General features: G+C 38.4%; 1 protein-coding gene across 1 annotated transcript in view; it reads right to left on the bottom strand.

Moving 5' to 3' along the window:
• Nucleotides 1–285: 285 nt before the first annotated feature.
• Nucleotides 286–14,912, bottom strand: part of si:dkey-14o18.2 (neuronal pentraxin-1) — a 36,459-nt gene continuing 21,832 nt past the window's right edge. Inside the window, exons 2-6 of the mRNA XM_051873620.1 lie at nucleotides 12,761–13,848; nucleotides 9,168–9,786; nucleotides 5,792–6,042; nucleotides 2,757–2,936; nucleotides 286–2,684 (exon numbers count right to left, since the gene is read on the bottom strand). Coding sequence (XP_051729580.1) covers nucleotides 2,475–2,684; nucleotides 2,757–2,936; nucleotides 5,792–6,042; nucleotides 9,168–9,786; nucleotides 12,761–13,549 — 2,049 coding nt within the window. The 5' untranslated portion in view covers nucleotides 13,550–13,848 and the 3' untranslated portion in view covers nucleotides 286–2,474. The remainder of the gene's footprint in view (nucleotides 2,685–2,756; nucleotides 2,937–5,791; nucleotides 6,043–9,167; nucleotides 9,787–12,760; nucleotides 13,849–14,912) is intronic.

The following is a 14,912-nucleotide window of genomic DNA, read 5'->3' as shown; positions in this document are numbered from 1 at the left end:
TTTAAACGTTTTTCTTTAGACCTACCTGTTGTTTCAACCACAGGTTTAAAGACGCATCCATGTGATACTAAAAACTGATTGGCCTAAATGGTTACCTCTAATAATGACTGGTTTTGGTTATATATGCGGAATAAGGTGAATTTCATTTCACTCCTCCCTTTTTAGGCTTCCTCAAACCAAGGCCATGGCTCTGCCTCAAACGACGTTGTGTAATTTGAATATCCAATTTGATTGGCCACTTTATTGATGAACGGCGATGATTATGCTGTCAACCTCCATTAACGTTCTTGTGCGTGCAGTGATCGGGCTACTGCTGAATGTGAATGAATAAATTAATAATGAATAATGAATAAAAATATATAGAAACATTATTATAAAGCTAAAGGGGGAAAATAAAGATTTTTTTTTTTTTTAATAGTGAAACCATATTTATGTTTCCTTATCCTTGTCCTTAAATTGACAAGCCCAGAAACCATGTATTTGAAAATCCACGTCAAAGATGTCAAAAATAATAATAGAAAACACTTTGATTAGTTCAAAACAATTACTTTATTTACAAATAATTGAATACATGCTTGTCTCAAGTTAAGCTTGTACATTTTTGGCTTACAGGCATTAAAGACATGCCCAAACATATTGTTAATAATGAGTAAAAATATGATATATACATATAACTGCTATATACATCAATTATATTAGAAAGATGAAAGAGAAAAACAAAACAAAGAAAAAACTAATTAGTGCATTTGGATACAGATATACACCAAAGGCGAGGTTAAGCGGTTTTAACAGTTGATTTATGCAGTCCATTTTGAACACACAAACAAGCAAATGCATACAAATGCATGCATACATAAATCTGACCAGTCAGGTTGGATAATTATCTAACTGGTGAATCTGTAAAGTGTCCTTTAATATGAAGAGGAAAAAATGCATAAAAATTCAGGCTATCTCTGGGTGTACATTTGGCCATCTAGTTAAAAAGTTTAAAATAATAAATGGGTTTTTAAATAGTGAAAATGCATAATCTAATAAGTGCCTCAGGATTTTAAGCATTTTAATAAACAGCTGGAGGTATGAATTCTGAGAGGGGCTCGGGGTCTTTGCCCAGACTAACATGTGTCCTAATGAGTCGTCATTCGGTTTTTGGACCAATGAAATTTCACAGTAGGCAGGAAACCAACAAACCAAGTGATTTTGATGATTGGTTATGACAAAAAAACTCTACATTTTAATGATAATTTAATTTAAATGATATTAAATTGCAATAATTACGAAAAACTTAGTAAACATAGAAAAACTGCATGTTAAAAGAATTTTTTTCACAGCCCCATATAACACAAAACAATGTATCTAAGTGTTGCTGTAATCTAAATGCTTAAAACCATATTGTACTTAAGTTCATTATTCAATAATCAAACACAGATCTGTCTCCCCATTGGATTTTCACAAATTACTACAGCACATGCATGTATCCATTTAAAAAAACATTTCACAGAATAACAACTGCAATGTGCAACCAACTTATTTACTTTCACCGTGATGTACTCTATTCAGATACAGATATGCATGTGTTTAAACACAAAAAGTGCATTATATATTATGAAATCAAAAAGCAAGAGAGAGATAGGGAGAAAAAGAGAGACAGAGAAAGAAAGAGAGAGGGAGAGTCTAAATGAGAGTCCTCTTCAGCTCTTTAATCCCCCTTTAAGCTATGTTGCCATGGACACCTCACTGTTTTCTTTCAGCCGCTAGTTTTCTGGCATGTGCTTATTGTATATAAACCCATACCAGCAGCCCACCTGCCCACAGACAACACTTGTCTTCTTTGTACAGTATACATATAAAAAATGCCATCTTTTGACATCCAATAGAACTTGCACATTTTCCGGCTTTCTATAATACAAATTTACATACATAAAAAACATTATGCAATTTGTTTATTTTTAGCATAATTTATTCTTGATTTGCAAGACTAAAAGAGCACCTCAGGTTATAAGCTACACTGAAGTCCTGGCTTATAAAAATGCAGCATAAATGAAATGTAGGCCTTTAAAACTCACTGCTGCCCCCTAGAGCGAAATAGAAATGGGTCTAACCAACCAAAGAAAAAGAAAAAAGTTTGCAAATGTGTATTTCACTTGACATTGTACAGATATAAAAATAGTCCACATTGCCTTGCCTTATCTTAATAGTACAAACCAACTGTAATTAATTGTTGGGAAGTGTTTTTGCACGTTTATACCAAAGTACTTTCAATAGTGTCTGGAAGCGAACCAAAAACACGGAATGGAGTTCAACCAGTCTGTTGACATCCTGATATGCATTATTTAATTCTTAGACACTTAAATTATTGATATGCAGTATTTATTTCTTAGACACTTAAACTAATAAAGTGCTTAGTTAAATGAGCCGCTGCAGATTCATAACTGTCCACCTTTCCAGCTGCAGGTTAAGCAGAGGTGGTTAGATCCTTAATGACAAGGGTCGAAGGGATACTTTGTGACACCTCCGTGGAGTTCCACCATGGACTCGCTCCAGGAGATGACGTCGCCGGTGAGGTGGCCGGAGCAGGATGCTTGGTTGTAGATCTCAGTAGAGGTGAGCATACGTGACCACAGCTGCAGATCCGACATCTCGCCCACAAAAGACTGTGTGGCATCGAAACGGCCGCCCAGAGTGTCCTGGGTACAAAAGAGTCGGGAGTTAACGCAAGTATGTTTTGATTCACTTATGTTTGATTCTGTGAGATGTACCTGTTCCTGTCCGAGGATGAAGACTCCTCCTGGTTTAATTGGATGCCAGGGAGACAGATTCTCTCCAGTGCCCCTTTTCACACCATCTTGATAAGCCTCCCACATGCCATCACGTGTGGACCATGTTACACAGAGGTGGTGCCATTTACTGTCCGTCAGAGAAAGAGGAAGAGTGACTGCCTGCAAGAGGGCAAAAACAGAGTATATCTTTAAACAATACAGCAATTGTTTTGTAATTATAGTAGATGGAATTCTGTCTTACACATTTTTTTTATTAAAAAAACTGTTGTGCCCTAGTTCAGTTTTACTGATGTATCCTTGAAGATCACCATATACTGACCTGATAAACATTTTCCCTTGCAATATTTCAGCATATACACTACTGTCTAAAAGTTTGGGGTCTGAAGATGTTTTTAAAAGAAGTTTTTTTATGTTTACCAAGGCTGCATTTATTTGATCAGTAAAAACAATAATATGTGAAATATTATTACAATTTAAAATTACTGTTGTCTATTTTAAAAGGTTAGTTCACACGGAAATGAAAATTATGTTATTAACTACTCACCCTCATGTTGTTCTACACCCGTAAGACCTTCGTTCATCTTCGGAACACAAATTAAGATATTTTTGATGAAATCCGATGGCTCAGTGAGGCCTGCATTGCCAGCAAGATAATTAACACTTTCAATGCCCAGAAAGCTACTAAATACATATTTAAAACAGTTCATGTGATTACAGTGGTTCAACCTTAATATTATAAAGCGACAAGAATACTTTTTGTGAGCAAAAAAAAAAAAAAAAAAACGACTTTTCAACAATATCTAGTGATGGCCGATTTCAAAACACTGCTTCATGAAGCTTTACGAATCTTTTGTTTCGAATCAGTGATTTGAAACGCCAAAGTCACGTGATTTCATTAAATAAGGCTTCTTTACATCATAAGTGTTTCGAAATTTCAATAGTTCATGAGACTTTGGCAGTTTGATATGCTATCCGAACCACTGATTCGAAACAAAAGATTCATAAAGCTTCATGAAGCAGTGTTTTGAAATCGGCCATCACTAGATATTGTTGAAAAGTCGTTATTTTGTTTTTTTGTTTTTTTGGCTCACAAAAAGTATTCTCGTCGCTTTATAATATTAAGGTTGAACCACTGTAGTCACATGGACTGTTTTAAATATGTATTTAGTACCTCTGGGCATTGAAAGTGTTAATTATCTTGCTGGCAATAGAGGCCTCACTGAACCATAGGATTTCATCAAAAATATCTTAATTTGTGATGAACGAAGGTCTTACGGGTGTGGAACGACATGAGGGGGTGTAATAAATGACAGCATTTTCATTTTTGGGTGAACTAACCCTTTAATATATTTTAAAATGGCATTTATTCCTGTGATGTTAGAGCTAAATTTTCAGCATCATTACTCCAGTCTTCAGTGTCACATGATCCTTCAGAAATCATTCAAATGTGTTGATTTAGTGCTCAAGAAACATTACTTATTATTATCAATGTTGAAAATTGCTGATTATTATTATTATTTGTGGAAATTCATACATTTTGTTTCAGGATTCTTTGATGAATAAAAAATTAAAAGATAGAAATATTTTGTAACATTATAAATGTATTTACTGTCATTTTTTATTAATTTAATGCATCCTCGCTGAATAAAAGTATTAATTTCTTTAAAAAAAAAATCTTACTGACCCCAAACGTTTGCACGGTACTGTATGTCCCATGTTGTCTGTCAGTTGTTTAGAATCAGAACTAGCAATGCTTGTTAGAGTTCTATAAATGAATAAAGCCTAAAAAACAAACTATGGACAATTCACATATGAATAACTCTTTTCGAGTCAATTGTTTTCAATGAATTGGTCAGCATAATGGTCTGAATTAGTTTGTCATTCAGTCTGGATCATTCAGACAGCTCACTCACAGACTGATTCATTTCAAACAGTTTCTCAAAAAAGAGAGACAAAAATAGACATTAATTTAAGGAGAATTGGATATTTACCTAAAAATCATCACAACAAAAACTTAATTTGCAATATTTAACTTCTGATTAAATGTTTATAGTTTGCTTGTATACCTTAAAGGATTAGTTCACTCTCAAATGAAAATTACCCCAAGCTTTACTCACCCTCAAGCCATCCTAGGTGTATATGACTTTCTTCTTTCTGATGAACACAATCGGAGAAATATTAAATATCCTGACGCATCTGAGCTTTATAATCGCAGTGAGCGGGATCCACAAGTATGACCTCAAAAAAGTGAATGAAGCGAAGCGATGCGTTTGTGTTTAAAAAAGTATCTGTATTTAACAAGTTATGAAGTAAAATATCTAGCTTCCGCAAGACCGCCTTCCGTATTCAACTTACGAAGAAAGTGTAAAACTCTCGCAGTTCAAAATGCTTACACTATTTATTAATATTTCTCCGATTGTGTTCATCAGAAAGAAGAAAGTCATATACACGTAGGATGTCTTTAGGGTGAGTAAAGCTTGGGTAATTTTCATTTGAAAGTGAACTAATCCTTTAACAAAGTAACCTTGTAGAAAAGTAGTCTATGCACTGACAAACCTCATCAATAGTGCTTATTAGCTGTAGGCTTCAGCAGCATGCCAGCATTAGTTGTAAACAGTTTAGTTGACAGAATGTAAACAATCATAGACTGAAGTGATCTGTCTTGTTTTAGTTTTAAAAAACAGCAGAATGTATTCACACGTCAACCACAGATAAGCCATTAACTAATTAGGCAGGATGATGCAAACGGCTGGGAAGCCAAGAGGAAGAGAGAGCTTTGCAGACTGTTGCAAGGACAGAACAAGGTCATCAGCAAGTCTGGTGATGCCTTTTCCTAACTGTGAGGTCTAGCATTTTATCACAATGCATTTTATCACAGTTATTTTGTCCAGTCTTATAACATATTTGATTTTACTGTATCATTTTTTTTTTTTGTAAGATTGCCTGTTTAGTGAATCCAGGACATTAATCTTTCGTTACACAATCCCTGTTTTATAATTGGGTGATTTCTTTACCTTGTCATTCACCAGCAGCTCCATGGGATTGTTGCCCCACTCAATCAGGACAAGCTCATTGGCTTGGCCCGGGACAGAGTAGGAGAATGGGGTTCCGATCCCAGGACCTGAGCCTCCTTTCAACCAAAGACAGACCGTGAGGGCGAAGATCTCGCTCAGAAGGGTGCGTTTGATTCGCCCATACATGTAGTTGGTGCGCATTGGGAAGCCAATCTGAAAAGCGTCAGGATTCTTGGGTTTCTTATTTGGTCCTGTTGGTGAAAATAAGAAATTATGAAACAGGATCTCATTTCTCTGCAGCATAACATAAAAGCTCAACTGAAATCTTAAAAAGACAGTTGATCTCCTGGAAGAAGACTATTTAACTAAGTTCTTTGCAGTTTTTGCACGTAACCTGTTCAGAACTCAAACTTAAAACAGTCATGTGATGTCACTCAGCATGCAAGCATCACTATAAAAGGGTGACTGCATTAGACGTCATAAGCTTCTCTGTCTCTCTGTGTGTTGTGAGTCTTATTTATTGTTGTCTGTCTCAATGATTATTAGGATGGCATGCATTTAGAAAGTGTGCATTGCCGTGTCCCCACTTTATTATGGGTGACGATTCACACAATCTATGTGTGATTCCTTTAAGGGAGCAGAGCAGCTCTTGAGAGAGCTGGCTGCATTCACTGTAATAGCTTCACAGTGAAGAAGCTCCATTCCCACCTGGCTTTCTTTACAGGGGAAGGGAGCCAGGCAAGGGAGCCTGTGCCTTGTGGTTTGGTGACTCAGATCGTGGGGGTCACTGGTGGAGCTATCGTAGGCATCAACCGCTAGCCCCAAGGCTCTCAGTCTAGATCAGAAAGCTTCTTCTAATCCAGTTGAAAGCATGTTATTGGCCAGATCTAGCTCTGAGGAGTTAGATATGAAGGAAGTTAAGGGTGGCCATTATATCTACTGCCTCCTCTCATGGCCCTGTGTATGAGGAGTTGCTGGAAGTGATGACCTGTGCCATGGTTAGACTTTGTCTAGACTGGTTGGTGGAAAAGCAGGAGGTCGTTCAGGGCAGACTAGATGAACTATTCCTCCCGGGTCATCAACGCTCTCCCCTTGTGAGCCTTCCATTTCTTCCCGATCTCCACAATGAGTTGTGAAGATCCCCCAGGTAGAAGAGGTGCTTGTGAGCTACCTCTACCCAGGTGTGACATCTTCACTGAAGGTTCCGGTCTTTCCATCTAAGCCGTGTCAGACCGCCTTGCGGCTGGGCAAGGCCTATGCGGCGGAAGGTTTTCTGGTGGGAACTAGGAGTCGGGATTGAGGTGGTGTGCCTGTAGAAGCCTAAGCAGGACCTGAAGCCTTGAGGTCCTGCATTAGGTCTCCTCACACACACCCCTTCCCCCCTCTTAGTGATGGTATCGAAGTTGTTGGGCCATTTGCCTTTATTATACAAGACCAGTGGAAGGGGACTTTTCTCGAGTCTCTGGTATAGGATTAAGCAAGCTCTCCCAAAGAAAGAGAAAGAGCCCGGGAAATTAAAAAAAAGAGAGAGAAGGGGTAAACGAGGGTTTGAAACCGTGCAAAAGAGGAGGTGGTTAAAAATTGCTGATTGCGATCCACTCTCTTGCCTGTTTTGGCTAGTGGTTAGAGGCACATGTTGCCTACCTGAGGGGTACTAGCTGTTGGACCAGTACTTAGACTCTTGGAGATTCATGAAGAGGCACATGAGTGGCTAAGTTGAGCAATCATGAGCGATCATTTCATTGTGCGACCCCCCACCCCCACCATCCAGCACGAGAGCTGGAGTTTGTGTTGACCTCCCATGAGATCAGTGTCACAACTTGCCCGCCATCTCCTCTGGAGTCAGAAAAAAAGTTCCCACCACTGCCTTTAGGGACCAGATGGTGAACTTGCAAGCGCTGCCCCTTATGTGGACTGCTAGCAGGGCTTCAGAAGCTCTGAGCAGCTCTTTGTCTGCTTTGGAGGTCAGCAGAAGGGAAAGGCTGTCTCCAAACAGAGGTTGGCCCACTGGATAGTGGATGCCATCGCCTTGCCCCCTTGGAGGGCTCACTCCACTCGGGTGTTGCCTTCTACTGGGCGTTGGTGCATGGTGCCTCTCTGGCAGACATCTGCAGAGCTGCGGGCTAGGCGACACCTAATACCTTTGCAAGATTTTACAATCTCTGGGTGAAGTCAGTTTGGGTACAAACAGGTAATGTGCAGGAAGGGTGGCTCTGTGTCTCGCTTGCATCGCCATTCCCCTCTAGTCCATTCAGTTAGCGCTTGTACTGGGCTAGATGCCCAAATGCTGTGATTTCCCCTTAGTAATACTATATGTGTATTTTCCACGATACCGTTTCCCTGTCAGTAAACCTGTGTCTTTCCCTGTACAGTTCTGCTCTGCTCTGTCTCTGCATCAGGTAGTCCATATGCGTATCCACCACACGTTACCTCCCTTCAGCAGGGTGTGGCCTCCATAGCGTCCCTTCCCCATGAAATATCACGATAAGAGGAACAGCTGCTATGACCATCTCCAGGGTAAGCACTGTCCTTTCCATCCCATTGGCTTGACTGTGTGAGGGCAGCCTGTCTCGGCTGCTCAGCAAAACCTGAACGCCTGAGTGCTAGCCTTATATACCCATATGTCCGGGTAGGAGTGGCTCGGCATGCAAATCTCACTCGCCAATATTCATTGGCCCATTTTTTTTTACTACTCAGCGGTGATTGGGGCTCCCAAGTGAGACCCCAATACGTCAGTGTCGGCGTAATGTCTTCGTTCCCTCCTTCAGGGAACGAGGGTTACATTAGTAACTGAGATGTTCTATGAACTTTCTATCCATCAAAGAATCCTGAATAAAGTATCACAGTTTCCACAAAAATTATAATATAACGAACCATTATTAATAATTGAGCATCAGTAATATTTGATAATAATTGAGCACCAAATAAAAATGATTTCTGAAGGATCATGTGACACTGAAGACTGGAGTAATGATGCTAAAAATTCATCTTTGCCATCACAGGAATATATATAGTTCTTTAAAATTATAATAATATTTCACAATAATACTGTTTTAACTGTATTTTTGATCAAATAAATGCAGCCGTGGTGATCATAAGTTATTCCAAACGTTTGACCGGTAGTGTATTTATACATACATATATACATAAGCATATATTCCCCTCAAATATTTTTCAATATAAATTTGGTTAGGGCAAAATTACAAAAACCACTACAAAACATCAAAGAATGGATCTTAAGTTTGAACAGTTAAATAAAAATCTATGATTCTGCATATACACGTCTCCTCTACAGCTGTCCTACTCTAGTTATGGAAATTTGATAAAATAGAGTAAATTCAGTTCTATTTTGTACTACTTTTTTAGGACATATTACCTGGTTCTGGAGTCTTGAGGTGAAGGTTACTCAGCACTGCATCTAGCTTGTTGAGGGCTCCACGCACAGGCACTCTTGGCCCAGTTGGCTTGAAAGAAGTTTGTGGATGGTGGACATGATCATCATTTCCATGGTGTCCATCATCATGGTGACCAGTGCCATGATGGCCATCATCATGATGATCATCATGGTGGTTGTTGTTGTGGTGGCTGTCATGATGATCATCATGGCCATTTTGATGATTGTCATGGTGATTGCCATGGTGATCGTCATGGTGATCATCATGGTGGTCGCTGTGACGGTCGTAGTGATAACTATAATGGTTGTTACGATGGTGGCTGGGGCTGGAGTGATGGTCATCGTGATGGTTTGCCTGGTGGTTGTCATGGTTATCATGATGGTCATCATGGTGGTTATTATGGTGGCTATTATGGTGGTCGTCATGATCATGGTGGTCGTCATGATCATGGTGATCCTCATGATGACCATATCCATGATGATTTTCATGGTGGCCATAGTGACTGTCATAGTGATGATGGAGCTGTTCTTCTAGTGTGTTGATTTTGCGCTGTAGGAGGTCTCTCAGTGAACTTGAATAGGAACTGGAAGAATTTCTTGCCTATAAGAACAAAAAATGAAGACAATAAACAACAGTAATACAGTTTTGGCAAGATTGTAAATACAATGATTACAATTCAATGATGATAAACAATATCATGTGGTAATGTACAGTTTCTTGAAAATAGGACACTGCACAACACTGACTCACACTCTCATGCGAATATATACTTAATTTAAGCTATAATATAATATAATATAATATAATATCATTTGACACTGAAGACTAGAGTAATGATGCTGAAAATTCAGCTTTGCCATCACAGAAATTTATTATATTTGGAAATATATTACAATGGAATACAGTTGTTTTAAATTTTAATAATATTTCACAATATTACTCTTTTTACATTAAATAAATGCAGCCTTGGAGACATAAGAGACTTCTTTTTTAAAATACTAAAACATCTTACCGACCCCAAACTTTTGAAGGGTAGTGTATTAATATACAGACGAATGTTATGACATAACAAGCCAGCCCCTTCTTTACTGTCAGCCTCTTTCCTATGATAAGTCGTAGCAAATCCAGCTTTACTCAGCACCACAGCACTCTGCGCTTAATGGCTCATCAAGGCAGATGTGGCTAATTGGTGATGGCAGTAACTAGCACATTGCAGTGCCGTCACCAGTGTGCTCTGTGTGCATTTCCTCTCCAAGACAACAACGATTCAAATAAAGTTTGGAGTGATATCCAAGTCACTTTGGGAAATCGAAAGAACATGTCTAAGTTCTAAAGAGTTAAATTAAAACTTGGATGAAATGTCTACAACTTTAAAAACCCTATGTCAGCAATTCATTACTGTACTACAGAACAATTAAAAAAGGAGAGTTTAATTGCATACCATTAGTTTAACTGTATACTATATTCAATAATAGTGTCAAATGGTGGCTTGTTTACAGTTCTAAGTGCATTGCCACCATGTTTTTTGCGATACATGTTGCTGTAGATAGTTTGTTTTTCTACGATTTCATCCTATGTGTTCTTTCAAGGGTAGGGATCTGGCTAATTAAATAAGTAAATCCCGGCTGGACTGCCTAAACGGAAGACTGTATTCAGTGATCTGTTGTTGGCACAGGAAGCCACTAAAGTGTACGTTACAGAACTGTAAATGAGCTTATATCATCCTGAGAAGTTCTGAATACAGATCGGCCTGTTGCATGCAGAATAACCCCTGAAAACAAAATCCAAGCAGTTGGAAAACATGGAAATATCAGGTAATTTTAATAAGTAATCATTTTCATGACTTTGCCAGGATAGAAAAATACATATGCACACTACCATTAAAACGTTTGTGGACACCTTTGTGGTCAGTGATGGTATTATTATTATTATTATTTTAAGAAATTAAAACTTTTATTTAGAAATGATGCATTAAATTGATCAAAAGTGACAGTAAAGACATTTATAATGTTACAAAAGATTTCAAATATGTGACCCTGGACCACAAAACCAGTCATAATTTGCACGGGTATATTTGTAGCAATAGCCAACAATACATTGAATGGGTCAAAATTATCGATTTTTCTTTTATGCCAAAAATCATTAGGATATTAAGTAAAGATCATGTTCCATGAAGATATTTTGCAAATTTCCTAAGGTAAATATCTAAAAAAATTATTTTTGTGAGTGGATATGCATTGCTATAATTAGTTGTATCTCTGCCAAATACTGTCCTATCATAACAAACCATACATCAATGGAAAGCTTATTTATTCAGCAGATGACGTATAAATCTCAATTTCAAAAAAATTGACCCTTATGACTGGTTTTGTGGTCCAGGGTCATATATTGTAAATGCTGTGATGTGAGGCTAAATCTAATTTATTACACGGCTCTCTGGAATGCTTGAGTACTTGTGTTATTCCTGAATACTTGTCTTGAGTACTTGTCTTATTCTTGAGTACTTGTCTTGAATACTTGTGTCCTTGAACAACCATTGTCATCCGGGTATCTGAAGCCTGTGCGTCTTTTGTGGCTCTCATCTGACACTACAGACTATCTCTCATTTGTTTCATACAAACACAGCTGCTGCCATTTTCTGTCTCTGTTATATTTATTGATTGTATTGAAAATGAAATCAGAGGACTTCAGTATTAATAGTACTGTAATATTGTTGCTGTGGTCATTTTCTAGGATGATCATTTTGCACACTGTAATGGATAAGATAATAAACAGGTAAGATTTCAAAACAGTTTCATTTCAAATCAATTTTTATTGTCCCCATAATAATTTCTGTGGTGAAAAGTCATGTAATAAGTGGTATGACTGTATAAATGTTTGGACTTGTTCAGTTGTCTTGGCTAAAAGCCATTTGCTAGAAACTGTTTTCTTCACAAAAGATTTGCGTTTAGGGAGCTAATAAAATATTTAAGCAAAAATCAATATTTGGTGTCCAATTATTTACTTATGTCGAAAGTAGCCTTGTAATAAGTGGGATAACATACATCCAGCTGCTTGTTATCACAAAATAAACTCCTTCAGGGTGATAAAAGTCCTGATCACCCTGTCGGTGTTTATTCTTTGATAACAACTGACTGGATGTACATTTTCCCTTATTTAACAAAGAATCCTTAAAAAAAGAATCAGTTTCCACAAAAATTTTAAGCAACACAACCATTTTCAACATTGAAAAATGTTTTATAAGCACCAAATAAGCATATAAGAATGATTTCTGAAGGATCATGTGACACTGAAGAAAAATTCAGCTTTGCCATCACAGGAATCAATGACATTTTTAAATTTTAAACAGTTATTTGAAATTGAAATAATATTTCACAATATTACTGTTTTTACTGTATTTTTGATCAAATAAATGCAGCCTTGGTGAAACTTATTTCAAAAACATTTTAAAAATCTTACCGATCCAATCTTTTGAATAGTAGTGTATATATATATATATATATATATATATTTATTTTTTTTTAAATCAATTTACAAGCTTTAACTTTAAATTTAAGACTGTAAATCCTCCCACCTGAAGATTTTCCAGCCTCTCCTTCAACGCCTGCAGGGTCTTTCCAGTCTGTTCTGGAGAGAAGCCTCCATGTTTGCCCAGATATGGAGATTTGCCTCTGTGATGGTCACTGCGATGCCCATTTAAAGGGAAGTGTGGGTCAGCATGGTGGCTCTCATAGTGGTGTGAGGAATGCTGGGAGTTGTGATGTGAAGGGCCATGATGGTTGTCATCATGATGCCCTCTCCCAAAGCTCTCGCAGAGGGTCAGTTTTGCTGTCAGTTCCCGAATGGTCTCTCGCTGATCCAAGATGGTCTCCTTCTGTCGCACAAGGCTCTCCCTCAGATGAAGGATGGTGGCTTTGGCCTCATCGGATATGCCATGTCGGCTACTACTACTGCTATGACTACTTGGCAGACCGCTAACTGGGCCATGATGTCCATTCCCAGGACCATTCCCGTGTCCATTGCTGTTTGGCCCATGTGAAGCCCCATGCGAAGTCCCATGTGAAGCTCCACCTGGTGTAAAACAACCAGGTTCTGCATCTGCAGGGATAGGGATGCAAACAAGTTTGGGTTGCGTGCCCCAGTCATATTCCAAACCTGGCACGCTACTAACTGCAACCGAGGGCAATAAAAATAGGAGAAGGTGAATAAAAAGGGAGTGAGAGGGTGGATACAGTCCTTGAAAAAGCCCTCGGCAGTTTATGTGTTCTAAGAAAGGCAGCGACATGATGGCATAATTTGTGTTTTTCGCCATCATCGATTTCTTCTTCACAGCAGTGGGATGCGCACCACGAAAAGAGGTCATGGGAAAACAATCAGTGGATTTAGAAATCCACAAAAAATGTCCAGAAAATGCATTGTTTGTTATTTGTATATACTTTTTGTGAGCGCAAGAGGTTATTTCCAATGTGAACGGTTATAAATCCACCAAAAGCAGACATTCCAGTTTACAAATGTACATGTCAACAAAGCAGAGCAGAAGTAAGACTTGTTGACCGCTCTCTTGCCCTGGGCTGACGAAATCTTTGGCACACCAGATCTCCAGTGTTTGGCAGTTAGGAGTAATCCTTTAATTTCCGGATTCTGTTAGGCCATAGTGCATCCCTGCAGATTAGAAGACAGATTTCAGTCAGAATGAAGCTTTGACCTTAGAAAAAACACTTCTGGGGTTATTTACAATGATTCTAATAAAACAAATGAGCATGTATTTTTTTAAAAAGGGCAGCAGTAGGATCACATATATCTCAGTTCTAATTACTGAGTCGATCAGTCAACAACATGGTCTTGTTGAGCCAGACGTGCCCCTGAGGTGAATGACACTAACAGCTGAAAACCCCCTCGGCTATTGTAATCAGATTACTGTTACTTGAACTTGATGCAAATGATGAACGATGGCTTTCAAAATCATGAGAGCAGCCAAGCAATTTAGAAAGCCCACAGCCAGAGGGAGTTAATAAAGGATGCGTAGGGAGAATGGCAAACTAATGCTAGAAGCAACACATCAGTGAAATGCTAGCAGAGGCAATATGAAGTTCACACATTAGCAAACAGAACAAATATGAGACACAGCTCACTGTTAACTTCTCAAACATTGTTTAAGAGATTTACTGAAGATCTATCTGTCTGCCTGATTATCTAGACAGATAGATAGATAGATAGATAGATAGATAGACAGACAGGTTAGTCTTCCTGTCACTGCAATTCATCTTTCTGTGGGATGTGGCCAACTCAATTAAAATTCCCACTCATCAGCCTGAGGGGAGCCAATTATTTAATTGTGAACTTTTCACAACCCTGGCTGGGATATGGAATTCTTGTATCAATAATTCATTTTTAATACAAAACTTTATATTCTTAAATGTATGAGTAGAGGGGCAACTTTTTTAAAGATCTAAGTAGTTTAGATCTGGAAGAAGGATCTATCACGTCACAGGAAGGGGGCTCTCACTCTTGCGTCCCCAAGGTTAACTATCTAATAGGATCTAGGAAGGATTAAAGGCCATGGTGGATTGGTTTGGCGTGCTTACAGTAGTCTCTACCTGCAGTATTGCTGGGTTGTAGTCTTATGAGCCAATTCAGAAGCGCTCTACCTACATGTGGCCTGCAGTCTACTAAGAGGCTTGCCCAAATGTGTTTCTCACGCTGTACAGCACGCCACCCCAGACATA

This window comes from Ctenopharyngodon idella, chromosome 19, assembly GCF_019924925.1.
Source record: "Ctenopharyngodon idella isolate HZGC_01 chromosome 19, HZGC01, whole genome shotgun sequence".
NCBI lineage: Eukaryota > Metazoa > Chordata > Actinopteri > Cypriniformes > Xenocyprididae > Ctenopharyngodon > Ctenopharyngodon idella.
This window is presented reverse-complemented; position numbering and strand designations above follow the sequence as displayed.